The sequence below is a fragment of the Oreochromis aureus genome, linkage group 16 (genome assembly GCF_013358895.1).
Source record: "Oreochromis aureus strain Israel breed Guangdong linkage group 16, ZZ_aureus, whole genome shotgun sequence".
In the NCBI taxonomy this organism is placed as follows: Eukaryota; Metazoa; Chordata; class Actinopteri; order Cichliformes; family Cichlidae; genus Oreochromis; species Oreochromis aureus.
Window position 1 is genome coordinate 11,578,887 of NC_052957.1, and position 20,121 is coordinate 11,599,007.

The following is a 20,121-nucleotide window of genomic DNA, read 5'->3' on the forward strand; positions in this document are numbered from 1 at the left end:
TACTTGAAAATTGCTTCAGATTACATTACCTCAATTCTTCAGGCTAACTTTATCTGTATTATGTTTGCCTGTAGTCTCACATTGTAGATTGCTGATTATATTAGACAACAGTATATTTTATACAGACGAATAAAAAAGACAATATTTCTCTTGAACATAGTGAAATAAATGTAAAAAGTAGTGTAACATTAAAACATTACATTAGTATAGAATTATCTTACTTTACATCATTGCCTATCCTTGTGATTTCTCTGGGAGCTATAGAACTGCACTTCCTGTAACATGCAAACTTGACATGCTTTCGTGACATTTAAAAATGGTTATATTTGAGCTACTCACTCAATACTCATCCTCGCCACTGAATCCAATGTGTTGTAGCCTGCTGCCATGAAATTGCTCTTGTACTGACTCATCTTGATGGAGTCCAGCCAGTCGCCGACAGAGATGAACATTGGGTAGTCCATTTCCTCCCCCGGAGATTCTGGTAGACTAATGCAAAAAGAAAAAAAGAAAAGAAAAAAAGGTTAATGTCAGAGTATGTCCATACTCAGTCAACTCAAAGTTGAAAAACTGGTGAAAGCATCAAAAAGTTCTCAGTGTGTCACTTATTTTAGGTGTAGGAGTAAAAACGTTCGTCAGTGTTCAAGGAAAATAACTCATACTCTGTCCTGGGGTAAGAATACTCCCACAGAAAAACACATTCACTGGTTCACTGGTTATTTTTTACCCAGAGTGCATTTACTTTTAATTCATTTCATGGCACAAAAAGTTTTTCAGTACTGTACCTCTGAATGTCCTCTACCAGCGGCAGCAGGCTGCTTGGGTTACGGATTAGTTTATCCAAGAAAGAAACAATATCTGTAAACTTTGGTCGATGATTCCTCTCCTTCTGCCAACAGTGCAGCATTAGCTGGTGCAGGGCCACTGGGCAGCCCATTGGTGCGGGGAGCCGATAGCCCTCTTCGATGGATAGAATCACCTGGAGAAAGAGTTGGACGTGGTAAATGGTCTAAATGTGAAGCCTGCCAATTAACCAGTCTGGTTAAAAGTTAGAGATTTCTTTGTGATTTATATCAGTTATACACATGACAACATTCCCAGATAGCAGACAAATTTTGGCCTCTTGGCTACTTACAGCAGCTCAATTAGAGCACTGGCAAATGCTGTGTGCGCCAGATGTTGCACAAAAGTCATTAGCTTGGCTTGACATGGATTACGCCGAGTGTTTTGTGGCTAGAGGTGGCACAAATGCCAGAACACACCTGACATCTGGCTCATAAAAGGTGGAGCTGTGGCAGAATAGAGGCAGCCAGACTCATTCTCCTTTAACACCATCAGTCAAAGCCAAATGCGGCACATAAAACAGAAAAAAATGCAGATTTGGGCCACATTTAGGCTAAACCTTCAGTGTGATCTCGGTTTTGTTTCTTTTCACATACTGGTTTAGAGTTTTGTTATGTTATTATTGTATTTATGCCACATTATCAGTCACTTTTCACTTGTTCTTCACATTATCATGAGTTCAGCTGACAGCATGTGTTAACATCCATACGTTATCTCCTCAGATCCCCTGAAGGAAAGCGGCATATCTACAAGTATCTTTGTAGCGAGCAGTGGTAAGTGGCTGACCAGGATGAGACAGTCTTTGGCAGATTTTTGTGGCTTGGCTGGCCTTTTGACTTAGAAAGCACTTCTAAGCAATTCCCAAACAGCACAAATCCTCCCCAAACCTGAGGACCTTAGTGAATGTGTGTGCCGGGTCGTCTGTGTATGTATGTGTGTGAGTCTGTCTGTAAAGGGTTGAGGGGATTACAGTCGAGCTTTCACACTCAGCGGAGAGAGGGATGGATATGCTTCCACCAAGGTCCCTCCAATCCCTGACCACAGCCCAGGGATCAGCGGGTTGCTCAGCTGCACTGAATCCACAGCTATAAACTCTCCCTTGATTGGCCCGCAGTCCTCTGAACCTCTGACCTTTACTGCTCTTTCCATTCCCTCTTACTCATCTTTTTTATCCTTTGGGTGGATATCACCAGTATCTTTGTTCCTAACCTCGATTCTCTCAGAGGTAGGTTTTTGATGTGAGCAAATAGTCATAGAGCAGGTGAAAGGGCATCGACTTTAAGAGATATAATGAAAAACAAACTTAGAATTTACACAGTGAAGCAGGAACGGAGGATCTGAAAAGTCAATATTATTGTGGATTGAGGTTAAAGGAGAGGTTTGTGAGAGAAAAACGTCTCATCAATATAACTCTGAGCAGAACACATGAAGGAAAAGGTGATTCAAAAGCAAATAGTTCACAGCAATCACATTCTACAGGTGTTTTATATGCTCAACATACTGCATTGATGAGAACTGTGATATTTAAAAATGAAAGCAATTACCTGGATGATTTTTCAATAAAACAGGTGGTGGTATTGCATGTTAACACTGGTGCCCACCAGCCATACAACAGAATAAAGACGAAGATGGCAGCAAGGTATCCTCTAGCTGCTAGTGTGTTGCTACTATTGCTGTGCAAAATCATGTTAGAGACAAAACAAGACCAACGTTTGGCTTCTTGCCACTCACAACAGGTTATCCATTCAGTCAGTAGCTGTTGGTCCCACATGGACACATTTTAATGGGGCATCCAACTTATGAGCTATGTCAACAAATGACTACTGTATGTACCAACAATTAAAATCAATAAATCAAGCAGTATTTCCAGATTTTCTTTTTAATTTAACTGAAAGCTATAAAAAACATTACTTTATATGAATCCTCATGGTGTACACAGTGATGTCTGCTCCAAAAGCAAACAACAGCAATCTCAACTACACTGATTAAATACAGGAACAAAAAACATTACAAAACGAAACAAAACCCTACTTAAAACTGTCTGGCCTCTCCACTCCTCACAAAATATAATTTTTAAGAGTAGAGATATCTTTATTCCGCAAGTAGCCTCCAGCTACAATTCCAGTGTAGGTAACCATGACCTGTAATACCACATGCTGTAATAGGTGTTACACGTTCTCTTGGTATACCTCGTGTAAAATATGCTTATCTTTTACAGATGTGAAGTTAATTTTACAGGATAAAGAGCAAAAAAAAAATAAAATGAAATGCCAAAGTAATAGACTGAATGTGCCACTTATTTGCTTCACAGCGCCAAAATCCGATTTCAGAAAATCTTACATCAAGTGTCTTGAAGTACATTTTATTAAAACGCAAGCTCTATATTTTTATCATGAAGTCTTGCTAGTTTTAATAGTTTTTCTCCTCATATGACAAGAATACTCACATCCTGATTGGACATCTCCCAGTATGGTCGTTCTCCATAAGACATCACTTCCCACATGACAATGCCGTAGCTCCATGCATCACTGGCCGAAGAGAATTTCCTGTATGAGATGGCCTCAGGAGCTGTCCATCGAATTGGGATCTTACCACCCTGCTCATGAAAAATAAAAGGTAAAACAAAGCCACACATGAATAATGCAAGCACACATATGAGCAAAATGCCAGCATATAGTAAATGCATTCCTCAAGTTTATTAAAGTCCCCAAAGTCACATCCACTGTTGAAACCATTCAGTTCAGACCTTAAATACTTGGACAGTAACTAAACTTTAGTTATAATGGGTAAAACAGGCTGTACCTTCCACTAAGGTTTTCTACTGGGTTTGATGCAACTTGGACTCCTTGTACAAATATAAAGTGAGATGTACTTTATTGTAGCATCCAGTACAGCTGTTCTCTCTGTTTCGCACCCTTTTTGTGAGATATGCTGTGTTCCTTTCATCTCGAAAGTCTGATGTCAGAGTAAAAGAGCAACGTCACATTTTTGCACTAGTAATAACAGAAACGGGCAGCGTTCTGCAAGGTGGAGCCGTTCAGCCGGTAGTATAAAGGTTTAAGGTTGGTAATATCTGAGGTACAATGCCATACCTATTTTATGTGCTTAAAAACGCCACAGCAGGACGTTCACAGGTAGAGCCTGGTCGTTGCTTTGTGTATGGCTTATGTAGTAATTCACAAATGCACAGCGGTGACAGTACAGATTACAAATACTACAGTTTTACTGCTGTTTACATGTGCTGCTGTCTTTTGGATTGCAAACTCAGGGTCGGTTTGGGTGCTCTGACTTTCCAAGGTGGTGTTTATTTAAATTTAATAAGTGAATAATTATCAATTGCACCACCTAATTAATAAATTAGGGAGTGCATGGCATATCGTGCCTAAGTGCCAGGTCCTCTTGTATTATTTGCAGTAAAGGTTTCAGTGCTTCTAGTTTTTGTTTTGGGTGTTTTTTTCTTAGTGTTCATTGTTATTCTTCCATTTATGACCTTTTGCAGTTTTGGGATCTTGTCTTTTGTCTGGTTGTTCCTTTTGCCCTCAATGACTGCCTCCAAGTGTACGACCATTGCCTGTTTTCAGATTAAAGATCTGGATTTTTTAACTCTGCACATTTTTGCATTCGAGTCATAATTTCAAACTGAATGTGCTTAATGTGCAATTGTCCAAATAGGTATGGTAAATATTCCTGGACTCTCTCATCCTGTATGATATAACAACAAAAAGTAGTCTTCAATAATGCTGCTGTCACTGTGCTAAACATTCTGGGTTTTTTTTGCCTCTTTTCTCCCCTTTCTCCTTTCAGCTCACCTCACCTTTCACTTCCCTTTTGTGGATTTCAACCACAGTGTTGTGAGGCAGAAAGTTCAACTTGGAGCCGTAAACACAGCATTTCCCTCACACAAAAACCTCAATACAAACCAGGAAATGGAGGTCACTGTGGGCTCAGACAGATTTAGCACATGAGCATTGAAAATTTTGACTTTTGCAATTTAAGGCTAGTCCATCTTTTGCTTGCCTCGGCTGGTAAAGCAGGAAAATCTAAATTAAATCAGCCTAATCTAGTTGGAGTAATGCATCGGGTTTCTTATATAGATAGCATCAGCATACACGGTAAATAGAACCGCTCAATTGAAAATTCAAAACTTTTAGTGTCATATTTCATTTTTGATTTTCATTTTTCTTTTCCACACTGATCTTTGGGGATTTGTTTGAGTGAAACAATGATAAGCAGCAACAGGTGCTAAAAGAAAAAAGATCCACAAGACTCTCGTCTCCTCGCTTCAGTATTGATGTGTTTTTGAAAACAAGCTTTCTGGAGATGCAAAGTTTTCAGAGTACGTGTAGAAGCTACTTTGGAAATCCGATTTTTTTTTTTTGATACTGCCATACAAGTACAACCTAACAGCTAGGGAACAGCTGCTAGGTTGGACTTTGCTTTTGTGCCTTTTGCGGTTTAAAACTTTCAGTCTCTGTTTCTAATGAGATTTGCTACCAAAGCCAGATTTACACCAGCTGGCTGTGAATAACACTGGAGTGAGGGAAAACTTTTATCGTGGCTATTACTGTGCTGCTGTAGCTATTGTGGAGGCTCAGATCTCCTCACTAACTTGTGATTACCTTTCCTCACTATCGCCTGTGTTTCCTTTGTCTCTCCTTGGGTTTTCAGTGTCTCTGTTTTATTTTGGTAATCACTTTCTATGTGCCTCTTTGGTTTTGTTTCCTTTGTTTTCCCGCCTCTATGATTGTCTGCTTTGCACTTATTGTCCACCCGTGCCTGATATCTATTCGCTCCTCATGTGTATATACAGTATTGTTCTGCGTCTCCCTTGTTAGTCGTCAGTCTGTCTGTTCTGCAATCGATTACACTTCCTGCTTACTTTCTTTGTCTGCTCATCTCTTCATGTTTCAGTGATATCCCCTCTGAATTTGCTCCTTGTTTTTCATCCTTTGTTTAGACTTCTCTTGGCTTTACCTGTCAATATTTCACATCTAGCAATTTTCGAGGTGATAAAATGCAACGATGGAGAAACAACTTAAAAAAACAGAAGCTTTTTACACATTACGGGCTTAGTTTCCTAAAATAGTTCAACATTAAAATCCCAGGAAAATAATGGATCGATGCAACCTCAGTGCAGGCCCTAACAGTAACATTTTTCCCAGTTGTGACACAGAACAAAATGATTTCAGCTTTGTGAAAAGCTGTAATAAATTAGCAGCAGCTGCTTGGTTTATGAGGGCTGAGTTATTGGAGGGTGTCAGGTGTACCGTTGTGGTGTAAGCTGCCTCCGGGTCGTCCTCCAAGACTCGGGACAAGCCGAAGTCTGACACTTTACACACCAGATTGCTGTTGACCAGAATGTTTCGAGCTGCTAGGTCTCGGTGAACGTAGCCCATATCTGACAGATACTTCATGCCCGAAGCGATGCCACGCAGCATGCCAACCAACTGGATGACGGTGAAGTGACCATCATGTTGCTAACAGGAAGAATAGGAAATTGAGGAAAGTATGGGGTCAGAGAAAGAGAAGGCAGAGGCAGCCGGACAGAAAAAGGAGGGTAAGGATGGATAAAGAGAGCAAGACAAAAAAAATTTACTGACAGAAAAGAAGAAGAAACTAGTTTGTTCAGAATTAAGCTGAGCAGCAAACTGAGAGGAGAGTAAATACAGTAAATACATTACATAATTCATATAAGTGATGAGTCACAAATGATACTAGAAGTGATCTTCCAAGCCTTAAGTGCAAAGGCATGCAGAGGCAGTAAAAAATATGTACAGCAGAGATTTTGAGACTATCTGAGGAAATAATCATGCCTGAGTTCTGCAACACTCCGACACTTACTCTCAAAAATGAGTCCAGTGATCCATTTTCCATGTACTCCACCACAATCATAACAGGCCTGCCTGCAAAAACACACAAAGACAGCACATACACCGTGTTTATTTCAGATTATTTCCTTGGCATTATGGCCCGTTTACAGTGTAGGGTGGAGGATAAGGAGGAGCTTGGCAGAAATGGAATGAGACTCACAATGTACGTCACCAGTTGGCCTCTTAAGTCTTGTTCTGAACCCTAACTTCAGCATTTTGACTGTCCCTATCTTGTTAAGAAGCTGGATGTCAGAGAAGTGAAGTAAAGGAGTCCTGCCTGAGAAACTGAGTATGCTGCATGCTCCTACCATAGCTACTTGCTATTCATAAGGTAGACACGGCCTAAAAGCAAGCTTTATCATCTCTTTTTCTTTGCAGTAGATACTAATTGTATATTCAGTCTGTAGTATTAATGCAGTTTGCATGTTTTCGAAATAAAATTTGATTATTTTTGGTTCTGAAACAACCAAGTAAACTCGGCCAGACTGTAAAGCAGACTTCAAAGTGAAGCGTGCATTAAACATACAATGAGAATGATCTTTTATTTATCGAGAAGACAGCTAGTACTCTAAAGCAGTTAAAGAATTTGATTAAACAGATTCATTATGAATTTTCTGCTAAAAGAAGAATATTGCATGCTATCTCTCATGCCATCCTACATGATCCACTGATCATCTAAAACATTATAATTGAATTAATGTAGAAAACGCATTATGCTCTTATAAAGAGCGGCTGACAAAATTACAAAGCATTTCAATTATTTTATTTTTAGTTATTATTTCAGGAAATCCAGGAGGAAAAGCGACTTAAAAAAACCCCAAACAACCTCATAGAACATGAGCAGTTTATTGATGCATCAAGTCAAGCTGCTCAATTGATAAAACCTCTCCGTTTTAAAATACCCAGCCGGTCAGTTGGGACCCGTATTCAGTATTCAGTCCTCAGTCCATGTATGACACGAAACATTAGTTAGAAAAAATGTAAGCCCAGTTTCTTTTCCGTTTTTGTTTCCCCACCGAGGATCCCTACAGAGTTACTGATTGACTGGTTTACAGCTAGAAACCAACTGTCTAAGGCCTGTTTTCTGGTGAGCTGTAAACCCTCCTGAACTGCCGGGAAGAGAAAGACAAGTATTTGGTTGGTGAAGAGACACTGTGTTATTACACTTTCAGTTCATGTAATTTTTAAAACTCACACAGGAATATGGAAATGACATGACGGAAGATGGAATATTTTACAGACATTTATAAAATGGGGTCTCTCAACACAACTTCAGGTGAGTATTTGCTGTTTCATAATTCAACAGACAACTGTCGTCTTACTTTTAATTTCGATCCAATATTCCTAGTTTTCCACAATTTTTTCTGTTTCAAGGATATTTATAGATCATTTTTTATGAGAAGGGAGACAGCAACATATGAACAAACCACAAGGTTTGGACACTTCTGATATATGCATATAATATTTGAAATGCTTATAAAATGATGCACATTGTTATGTATTTTTTCATCTGAACTGATGAATAATAGTGCTGTTTTGAAGCTGAAGGACAAACCTAAAACTTCAGTTTTGGGGTCAGTGTTTTAGCTCAGTAGAGACAGTAAGTCGATTAGGTTGACACAATAATGTGACTTAAACCTATTTAAATGTCAAGTCTAATTCGAATTTAAATGACTTCTCATTTACAAGTTGGACAATAATTTGGACAATATAGCAGCGTGTTTACAGGCACTGACATAATTGAGTTTTTGTGCATCTGGATAGTGCAACTCCAGGATTTTGACAGAAAAAAAGCTAAATTGTTAAAAAAAAAAAGACAGGCAGCATAAGGAAGTCTGCCAGCTTTGCGCTATAATCTCAATGACAATATTTGTTATTGTTTGAGTGACTACAACATATTATTAGTAAGGCATACTGAGCCAAGACACGTTTCTTGTATTGTATCATGTGCAGCTGCTGAAACTGAAAAGTTTAGAGGAGTAATTAGACCATCATTCCTTCAAATGAAAAAATCATTCAGTCAAAACAGAAAGTTTTCACAGGACTCTGCAGTCCTTTGAAAAAACTAGTCCGCATGATTCAATAGCTTGTAATAATTTTCTTTATTGCTTTAACAGTCTCTCACATCATTGTGGAGGAATTTTGGCCTGGCCCACTCTTTTTTTTACAAAACTGAGTCAGTTCACTGCAGTTTGCAAACATGAATTCATGGATAGCTCTTTTAAGGTTTCCCCTTAGCACCTCAGTTAAGTTGAGTCCTGGACTTTGACTTGGCAACAACTTGATTCTTTTCTTTTTCGGCCATTATGTTGTAGATTTTCCCATGTACTTGCGATCATTGTCCTGTTGCGTGACCCAATTTCAGTCAATCTTTAGCAGTCGGGCATATGGTACATATGAGTCTCGGTTGCTTTGGTTGAAGAGTTCATGATCAACTCATTGACTGCAAGAGGCCAAGGTCATGTGGCTCCAAAACCAGTCCAAACCATCATTCCTCCACTACTGTGCTTGACAGTTGGTATAAGGTATTCATGCTGATGTGCTCTGTTTGACTTTGGCTAAAGTGGATGGTGTGCATTATGGCCAAATATCTCCACTTTGCTCTAGTCGAGCTAAAAGACACTGTTCCAGCAGTGGTTTGCTCAGATGCAGCTTTGTAAGCTTCAACTATGCATGTTTTCTTTTGTGAGCTTCTCAACTTTTAATCTTTTTCTTATTGAACTATCATGAACTTTAACATTTAAAATGCTAACTCAGGCCCGCAGATTCTGAGATGTAGCTCTTGAGTTTTTTGAAGTTTGTCTGAGCATTGCATGATCCGACCTTGGGGTAATCTCTCAAGGACTGGGAAGATGCCGTTGTATTAATGTGCACCTGAATACTCCAGACCAGCAAACTGCCCAAACATCTGCTTTTATAGATCTAGTCAAATTTGATGATGGTCAATATTTGATTAACAGTATCTGGCTACTACTTATCCTCATAATTCCCACGGGAGCTGTAAGGGTGTACTTAGTTTTCCACAGGAATGCATAGACTCCTGTGGACAGGTTCTTGACGTGACTGTAAAGGTAAATTGTTTTTGCACTTTTTACAAAAGAAAGGGTTAAAGATGCTAAATGAGAGGTTGATTTGGTGAATGAATGCTAGGTTAACTTTTCTAACAGCTTTGAAGAGCTTAAAGCAACTTTTCCAAAAGAAGTATGCAAAACTGTCTGAAGTACAAGATAATTATAAAAATAACAGATGGTGCGAGTTATGGTCACTTGAGCACCAACATTTCATTGTTCCTATAGATTACTAATGAAGCATCTTCCACTTTGGTTTAAACAGAAATTGTAAAGCGCCGCAGGCTTAAAACATTTCTGTTAAACAGAATGTGCTTGGAGCATTTCCACTGGAAAGACCGAGCACCTGTTGTCAATGGCGTTGAGTGATGAAATAATCTCTGAAAGTCTACTGTGGTATTCAAATGGGCAAGCCAAACAACTTAAAATAAACACACATTCAGGAATAATATGTGTTCAGCTTCATAATGTATAATCCAGTCACAAAAATGGAAGACACAGTGTATATATATACATGCATATGGCTAGATAAATAAAGCCTTGTTCTTTGCTGAACTCTATCACTTGCCTGAGACCAAATGAGCACATGTTTTTGTTTAAATCTGCAAAAGCCTATCACTTTTAAATATCATCCCTCCTTACACAAATCCAGCAGGGATAGACAAGAAATTATTTGATCAAGCTTGGCTTTCCTGAGCTAATTAGCAAGGTCTGGAAACAATATATAGTTATGCAGTGCAGCGCCTGAACAAAAACAAACGCACCTGCTTGCCAGAATCTAATGTGTCACCTGTTATTTCAGAGCAGGTATAGCAGTCAGTCACAGCACAATACTCTCCATAATTAGTCTCCGAAGAACAACAACAGATGGAAGGAGTGAAAGATGGAGAGAGTGAGAGAAAAGACAAAGACAGACAGGTGAACACAGATAGGATACATATAGCCTCTACATACAGTCTGATGCCCCACTGCAAACGCAAATGACTTTTAATATGTATAGGGTGCTGTATGCATATGTTCACTTTTGAATTGGCAGTCATGGAAACAGGTTAATTCATATATAAGATATATACTTATATATCAAATTTAAAAGTTGACATTATTTAAAACCTTAAGAACATATGAAAAAACGTACAAAGGGACCAGATGCAATATTATGACTAGAGAGTGATCTCAATGGCTTTGAAAGAGGTGCTATTGATAAAAGATGTCTATTCAGCGCAGGCAGCCACAGTTGTTGACCTCTGATGTGATGAAAGTCCTTCTCAGTCACAGTCACTAAAATTTGTTTTTAGAGTCTTACCGCACAAGTCAGCTCTGTGCTGTTGGGAGGACTTTTTTCCACTCACTCGCTTTAGAGATGTTAGTGCAGAAAAACACTTAAATACGTCGCTGCAAAAACCAGCCATCATTGCCTTAAATGTAATAATGACAGTATTGGCTTAGAAAAAAACAAACAAAAAACCCTTATCGCCTGGGTTTTTATCACTTGGGGGTCAGAGCTGAGGAGTGTCCTCTATTTGCATTCACAGAGGGGTTGAAAGTCTTCAGGGGACACATTTATATTCACAGCGATGTCTCAGTTTATACACCCCCTGTAAAAACAACCATATGTTGCACAGGGTGAGCCCCGTAAAACAGAGCTCGTTAACAAGTCCACACTCAAACACTCACGCACACAAGACACGAGTTTTGTAGATAAAATGTGTTTCTGCACAAAAACAGGAGACTTACACAGCCATGTAATCCTGGCCACTTGCAAACAAAATGCACACATATACACAAATTTACACAATAAGTAAGCAGAAATAGCGACATTGAGCCACATATAAACAGAGCAAAGTCATTTCACATGGTGACTAATTACTCAGTATGAAAAAATAGTCTGCTCCAGCCTTAAAGATCTTTTTAGAGCAACCATAAAAAAAACAAACAAACAAAGAAAAAAAACATCCAAAAGCCCAAAGGTGGAACTTTATCCATCAGACTGTGAAGAGGAAGCATTGAGATGGATAATGAGGTAGGACTTCAAATGCTCTTGTTCCTGCATTTAAGCTTGCTTTATAAGCAAAATGCTTAATGTTAATTCAGGATTTAGCTCAGACTACAACAGACAGCAAAACTATTGGGGGAGGTCTTCTTTCTTTTTGATAAAAATATAGCAACAGAGTTTCAAATGTTTATATGACGCAATGTTCTTTTCTTTAATTCTACATGGAAAAATGCCAAATTCATTAGGCTAGAATGTGTAGAAGAAGCAGTAGACTGGGTTTGAGTTTGTGTGTTGGCAGTGAATACAGCAAAGCAGCAGCAGTATAGGGGAGCGAACCGAGTTATGAAGAAAAGATTTATCTCGTAGCTTAAAAATACAGTTTTTCATCAGCGGCATCAGTTGTGTACAGGCTCCTCCATAAATCACTGCCACCTATGTTTCAGACTATATTAGAAGAACGTACTGAAGAGATGACACTGCATGTACATTGGAACAATTTGAATTCGCCTCAAGTAAGCAAACTCTCTCACAATCCTCCTTACTTTTTGTGACCACGCCCTCCAGCCTGATGATGTTAGGGTGGTCAAACTGGCCCATGATAGATGCCTCACGCAGGAAGTCCCGCCTCTGGCGCTCCACATAGCCTCCCTTTAGTGTCTTTATCGCCACGGCAATCTCCTTCTTCCCTGGTGTTCTCAGACGACCGCTGCACACTTCTCCAAATTCACCTGGAGAACACACACAGACATGGAGCTCAACAAACTCACTTCCTTCTTCACTTCCTGACTACTTGCCTAAACCTAACCTTAAATCAAGTCTACCCAGATTTAATGATTTATGCAATGCAGACTTACTTTTTTAATGCCACATGAGTATATAAATACACACAGACACACACATAAACACCATACGATGTATATCAGCAAGCGTCGCGGCATCAGCAGGTAATGCAGCATACCACCTGGGGGCAGTGTTGGAGTTCTCATTTAAACTCCAGCCTTATTAGCTTTTCTCTGATTAGGTTAACTTCATAACATTCTCTCTTTCACCTTCTAAAAAAAGCCTCAAGTCTATTCTTACATTTCCTTTTGTTCTCTAAACCTGTTAAAGTTTTAATATTCCAACAGCGTGTGTCAAGAAAATGACAGGGAGAAGCTGGCAGATGAAAAAGGCATCCTCTTTAGTGTATACAAAGGAGAAAGAGAGAGGCGTTTAGAGTGGTAAAAACAGATAATCTCATATGCACATTTAAAACTGTTGTTATCCAAAACAAAATGAAATGATACTCTTGTGACCACAGGAGAACATTGTGTCAGTGAGCAAGCGTATAAGAGTGTGTGCACGTCTGCGTGAGCATACCGGCTCCGATCACCCTCTCAATGCGGATCCTGGAGGGGTCGATCTCCTTGGTGAATTCGTGGACAGCCTGTGTGGGATCTTCGTATGTATCAGGATCCACGTAAGTCTTTATTCCTGGGAAAGGGACTGTGGACAAACACGGCGAATAATCAATACAGCGAAGTGGCGTACATGGAGTTTTTTTTAATGGAGTTTACTGACGGTACTGCTGCAACTTCATTATGCATGCTTCAAATACTACACAATCAGTGGTACTTGTACCCCACAAGGTAGTTTTACATTCACTGAGGGAATGTGGAAAGGATGAAAATAAACACACTCATGGGATTACTGATCTTTAGTTAAGTAGAATAGAATAGAATAGCTTTTTATTGTCACTGTTACAAGAACAGTGAAAGGCAGTTTGCATCTCTCCATGTGTGTGGAGTTATAGCGTAAGTAATTACACAATAACAGACAAATTTACATTTACACAAGAAAGATATGTACAAGTTATACATACACCTGCAAACATACACGCACATACATACATATATGTATATATACATATTTGTATCCGTACATACATAAACACACATATTTCCACATACACGCTTACATCTATATACATACACATACATGCCATCTAACTAGCAGGTGCATTGAGGTGCAGTGTGATCAGTGATATTGCACATTGAATGGGGGGTGCTGTTGGAACTATACTAAATAATGTTATAATAAATACAGTTTAAAGAGGTAAAGGTGTTGGTTGCATTGAAGTATAAACAGAAATACGATTTATAAATAAGGTGTAATGTCCATGAGTGTTGGCAGTGCAGTTATCCTCCAATCAGGGTGGAGGCAGGGCATGTTTGACAGCCTGTGGGTAAAAACTTCTGTTGAGTCTGTTTGTCTTGATGGACCTGTAGCGTTTACCAGAGGGAAGGGGGGAAAAAAGTGAGTGTCCATTGTGTGAGGGGTCTTTGATGATGATGCTGGCTTTCTGCTGAAGTCTGCCAGTATAGATGTCTCTGAGGGGGTTAGTGAAGTGCCGATTGCCCGCTCTGCTGCCCTCACCACCCGCTGCAGTTTCCTCTTGTCCTCCCGGTGCAGCAGTTGAACCAGAGTGTGCAGCAGTAAGTCAGAAGGCTCTCAATGGTGGAGCGGTAGAAGTTTACTAGCAGTCTTTGGGGTAATTGGGCCTGACGTAGTTTCCTGAGGAAGTACAGCCTTTGTTGTGCTTTCCCTACCTGGTGGGAGATGTTTGTGGACCAGGTAAGGTCGGCCGAGATGTGGTCTCCGAGGAACTTAAAGCTTTCTACCCTTTCTACCTCCTCCCCATCAGTGTAGAGGGTAGAGTGCTCAGATCGCTTTGTTCTTCTGAAGTCGATTACCATCTCCTTGGTCTTGGCTGTGTTCAGATGCAAGTTGTTGTCATCACACCATTGCTTCAGATGCTGAACCTCCTCTCTGTAGGCTGAATCATCGTTGTTGTTGATCAGTCCTATGACAGTGGTGTCATCAGCAAATTTTATAATGGTGTTACTGGTGTGGATTGGTGAACAGTCATGGGTGAAAAGTGAGTATAAGAGGGGACTGAGGACACACCCCTGTGGGACACCCACACTCAGAATGAGGGTGGAGGAGGTGTGCTCTCCCATTCTTACGAGTGTGGCAATAACCAACCGCTATAGTAAGCTGACTGCACAGGACCCAACATCCTTGTGTTATCACAGAAAGCATGAAAAACAGTTTGCAAACACACAGATACGCTAAAGAGAAAATGAAAGAAATTATTGAAATATCCAGCTGCCGACAAAAACATAGTAAAAAAGCAAGACAAACCCACATTCACACAGGCTACATATCTTAGATAAATCGATAGGAGAAAGCTCTAAATTGTTTTTATTTTTTATATTATTCCATCAGCACTGGATCACAGGACGTTATATAAACAAATTCAACTCTCTCGAGACAAATGGCTTCAAACACATCCTCCCACTTCCATTTATTACGAGCTGTGAGACAACGAGCACAAATCTTTAGCTAAATCCCCGCAGGGTAGCACACTGAGCACTGAACCATCCTGTTAACCGCGGCAAGCTTTTAGCCATTATTTAAAGCGACCCTTCACCCTGCCGAAGTGTCCTTGAGCAAGTCAGCGAGTCTTTAACAAGCTGCTGCTGGTCTGGCGCTGACCCTCGCCTCCCAGCGGAGAGGTCCCAGACAAAAGCTGTGCTTCTCCTTCAGGGATCGATAGAGTATCACAAAACAAAAAAACAACAACGAGTTGTCTCAGAGGCACGAATCGACACAAGCAAAATGCCAAGGACCCGGTTCCCTTTTCACAGCTTCTGCTCAGCATCTCACACTGTGCCGCTGAAACAGGACACAGGAGATATGCACTGTATTTCACAGCCGATTGTAGCTCTGTGGCCTCGATCCAACCGTCCTCTTTGGACAGTCCTCATTTCTCTTCGTCTTCTCTTCTCTTTCTGTACCTTTCAACCCTCATCTTCATTTGAATCTCCCTTTTTTGTTTATCCTCTAGCAAATTTCCCTCACCTTGTCACCATCGTCTTCATTTTACTGCTCAACTCCCTTTCAAATATCTCTCTCTCCCTCCAGTTTTCACTTCACAGCTCTCAATTCAATTTGTGATTTTCATGTCAGGAATGAAAAGTTGGGCATAAAAGATATAAAGCAACAGAAAAGTACTGGAGTGCAAAAGCTGACAGCTCAGAGATGCAGTTGTCATGTGTAACCAGATTAAGAAAAAAATAATAAGAAATTATAAAAAAGCTCATGTAAAACTCATGCTCATATTAAGTGAAATTTAAGTGGACATAAGAAGGAAGACAAAAGATGAAGGAAAGAAGAAGAAACAGACAGATGAAGTAGCATGCTAGTGGCTCTATTAAATAAATACACATGACAATAGCGGGGAGGCATTTTTGTATTCTGTAAAAGCTCATGGTGAAGTCGGTGCAAAATTCAATATGCAAAGGAACAAGAACAAATGGGAAATGATCCATACAGAAGTACATGGTGCATGTTGAATGCAAAGTGAAGAGAGGTGGCTGTTAGCTCCCTACTATAGCTCTCAGACTCACTTCAGATTTATTCCCTGTTTACTGGCACCATGTTAAATTAAACATGTCACTTTCTAGACAAATATTTGGTCATTCAGACACAAGTAGTGGTAAAACAAGCTTCAAAAAGAGTTTGTAACTTACTTAGAACTTACTTAGCAGATATTGCAAAGTCAGGTAATAGCCATAGAAAACAAAGGAAAAGGAGAGAGGCAGCTTGATTGATTTACCATGTCCATTCTGATAATTCGCCCTTCTTTTATCCTCTGAGGTCATCTTGGCCTTGAAGTACCACTGACACCTGGAAAACACAGAGAATGACTGATTGGGTAAAAACTTTATCAGATGAGCAATAATGTGACTTTTATTGAGATAGTGGGGGGTATTGGGACTAAATACAGAGACATCTGAGGCATGTCATTAAATACATCCTGAATTGAACCCTATGGGTGTTTTTTGTACATGCAGTTTTCATGTTCTGGTGATCATTGAAATGAAAGTTTAAAAAATGCCTGGATAAATACCCAGAATGCATTTCAAGATGGCTGCAGAGTGCTTTGTAAATACACTAGTCAGTGGAACTACTGGTGACCACCTCTCTCTCCCATGTTATCACATACCAATGGCATATTTACACTGTAACGCTTGAGTACCTCTTTGCCTTAATTTTCTCTTAAGTCTGAAACAGGCGATGAAATCACGGACAAAAGTGCTGGTCTCATCACTATTGGTTGACATGTAACCCTGATAACCAGTGACCCGTAACCATGGTAACCACAGAGAGAAGTTTGCATTTTAAACGTGCCTTACTCGTGAAAGCTCGTTTGTGAACCCAAACCGTGATTTGGGCTTAACGCGTTAACCAATCGTGTGATTTAAATCCTATTAAAAAGTAAACAGCAACAGAAGAGATGGCATCAAAAAAAGTAAAGTAAAAATAAACGAGAATAAAAGCATCCACAAAATGAGTTGATTCCTTGTGGTCGTAGGTCTTTTGTATCTTCATGTTGGGAATCCAAGTTATAAGGCTATCACTGTGTGAGGAAAATGAAGTCAAAGAGGTACCCCTTGCATTAAATTACATATAATCAGATGGGGTTCCTGACAAATCATGACTGGACAACAGGTAGAAAACCACAAAAGTGTGGATTTGTGTTTTGTGTTACTTTTTTGATAAAACCATTAAAATGCTTCTCCGAGCATGATAAAGGATCATGCTACTCTAACACAATTACTTTTCATTTGTTTAAGAAAGGGATGCTTGCTTCTTTCAGCGGTTACATAATCTTGCTCTAACCAATTCTCATGTCTTTAGGCTACTCCTAAAATAGATTGTGGTATTGTTATCATTTTATAGTGCTCTCTGGATCATGCTGAATTACACATCCCCATCTACTTCTCACAATCACCATCAAGTTATGTGCTGCACAATCTGGCCCTTATTCACAGTTACCGGTAAGCGTCTGCAAAAACAGCTTGATATAAACAACACAAGTCACGGAGCTCCGTGCGTAATGTTGGTGTTTTGAGTTCTTATGTGCAACTTTTTCAAGCAGCAAAAAGCAACAACAAAAAAATTCCCAAACAATTACTGACAACTTAAAATGATTGTTCCTGTCTCATCTTTTTTACATACTCAAACATATGCGCAGGTTGAAAGATGATCAGTTTTAGACTCTCTCCTCAACATTTTCTGTTTGAAAACACTGCAGTGAGCGGGGTCAAACACCAGCACAATGAGGCAAAATTCTAGCTTATACAGCTAACAACTAAAATAACCCCACAGCACCAGATTGTTTCATCATTGCAGCTTATCATTTGAAATAAATGTTCAGAGACATACGTAGTCTGGCTCTGAGTTAGGTTAGATTGTCTGCTGATAAAATAAAGATGGAGGTGGTTTCATCTCATTCAGGGGATTGGCTCTGCAGCTAAAAAATATAATGTGAGAGACACATATGCAATTCACAATTTGTGAGAAAATGGAAAGAAAAGTGACATCTGGTTCAGTGAGAACTACACGCGATGACTCTTAACCGAAAGAAACAAAGAAAATTAAAAGTTTTCTCTACATTCGACTGTTGGAAATAAAAAACTACGTAAAATCTCTCGTCCTCCTGTGTGTGTGAGTGTGTTTGTGGGAGAGTTTATCTGGGCACTGACAGACTGAGAGACAGCCAACAACAGATAAAGAGCTGCTGCCAAGAAAGTCTGAAAAGCTGAGAGATTAGATGACAGCATCTGCAAAAGACCACAGAAGACTTTATCCAAATAGATACTTGGATGTTACTCTGAAATCAAAAATCCAAAAAAACCACAAAGGAACTTTTTCTGAGTTATATTTATGGCAAAGTGCTGAATATGGACAGGTCTGAAAAAATTGCATGGTATTGAGGTACTGAGTGTGAAATGATGAATTGGCAACAAAGAAGGTTTGCTATAAAGTTATGCTTGAGAGAAAATAGTTTTGTGGTGCACTGAAAGATGACTGCTGAGGGAGTTATGTCTTTGGCTTGCCAGTAAAACAATGTAATGCATGAAAATGTCATTGAGGGTTAGAGTTAGTTCTGTAAGACTTTGCAAAAATAACATGATTTTTAATAATTTCTGCCTCTTTACACCACCAAAGCAGATTCTAAATCATACAATCAAGAGATGATTGCAGGGCAGACTTTCAGGGGGGTTAATAAAACAACTGCATTAACTGTTTAGGAAATAATTTTAATATGCAGCCCTCAATTATTATATTTCATGGCAGATAAAAGATCTGAAGTTACTCCAAGTGCTGAACAATCAGGAACTTTCTCAGAAAGAATGCACTGAAAACCAAATGCCCTAAAAAACCACATAAGATGACTAGTCCACAGTCAAGAGGCACCTTCATGAATGGAAATACAGAGGGTTTAGAACAAGATACAAAGAACTGGTTACACTCAAGATTAGATCAAAACATCAATGCTATGGCATGGGCATGTCCATGGCTACCAGTGTAACCAGGCCCCTAGTGGTTACTGATAATTTGAGTGCTTATAGAAATAGCAGGATGAATTCTGAAGGGTACAGGGCTATACTCTCTGCTCAGATTCAACTAACGGCAGATTCAACTGGTTGGACAGGATTTCACAGTGGAGGCATTGCATGGAGGAGAACACATTCAACGGGCAAGTCAGTCACTTCATCCCAGTCAAACAGTGAATCCTTTTTTATTACTCGAGACAAAGCTGAAGGGAGAGAGACCTACAAACAAGCAGCAACTGAAGTTGGCTGCAGTAAAGCATTAAAACAGCCATTAAAACAGCATCCAAACTGTTAAAGTACTGACTTTTTAACAATTAAATAGTTACATAAAACTATCTATAAAGTTATAATTTAAAAATATCCGAGGGAGAATATAATAATTTTGGTAAAGTCATCCCTTTTCTGAAGCATCTTATGCCGAAGCACCGTCGGCCATTAAAACGGCTCACTGTTATTTAAAAACGGAGTAATGGATTCATTTAAACATGGCACTGCTACCCGTGAAGCACGTGGTTGCGTGAGAGGTGGAGGTGGCACAGTGTGAGAGGAGCAGTGAGGTAAAAAATAGTTATATAAAAAATTAAAAGGTGCTTGGAGTTCTCTCAGAGGATGTATCACTGATGAATTTTAAAACACATCTTGCAGTAGAGGGCTTAATTAATGGCCATGTGCATGAGGGGCTCTTGGTCCCGCTGGTGTATCCCCTAATAAATTTTCTCATATTTCATCATTTATTAGAATATAGAACTCTATTGCCTGTTTCTTACAGTCACGCAGCATGCAAGAAGAGTAAAAGTGACAAAACTAGAGTCTCATGCTTATTAAAAGGTTGCTGTTTATTCAAATGTTTTATTTATTACCAAAGAGCATGTTTGAAAGGCTGAATTTGTTTATTTTTT

The 20,121-nt window shown here is 39.4% G+C and overlaps 1 protein-coding gene across 1 annotated transcript in view; it reads right to left on the reverse strand.

Moving 5' to 3' along the window:
• epha6 (eph receptor A6) overlaps nt 1-20,121 on the reverse strand; it is a 178,467-nt gene that overhangs the window by 3,688 nt on the left and 154,658 nt on the right. The window contains exons 9-16 of the mRNA XM_039599594.1: nt 16,435-16,505; nt 13,134-13,259; nt 12,317-12,502; nt 6,685-6,746; nt 6,111-6,320; nt 3,290-3,439; nt 786-979; nt 340-489 (exon numbers count right to left, since the gene is read on the reverse strand). Of these exons, the coding sequence (XP_039455528.1) occupies nt 340-489; nt 786-979; nt 3,290-3,439; nt 6,111-6,320; nt 6,685-6,746; nt 12,317-12,502; nt 13,134-13,259; nt 16,435-16,505 (1,149 nt within the window). The remainder of the gene's footprint in view (nt 1-339; nt 490-785; nt 980-3,289; nt 3,440-6,110; nt 6,321-6,684; nt 6,747-12,316; nt 12,503-13,133; nt 13,260-16,434; nt 16,506-20,121) is intronic.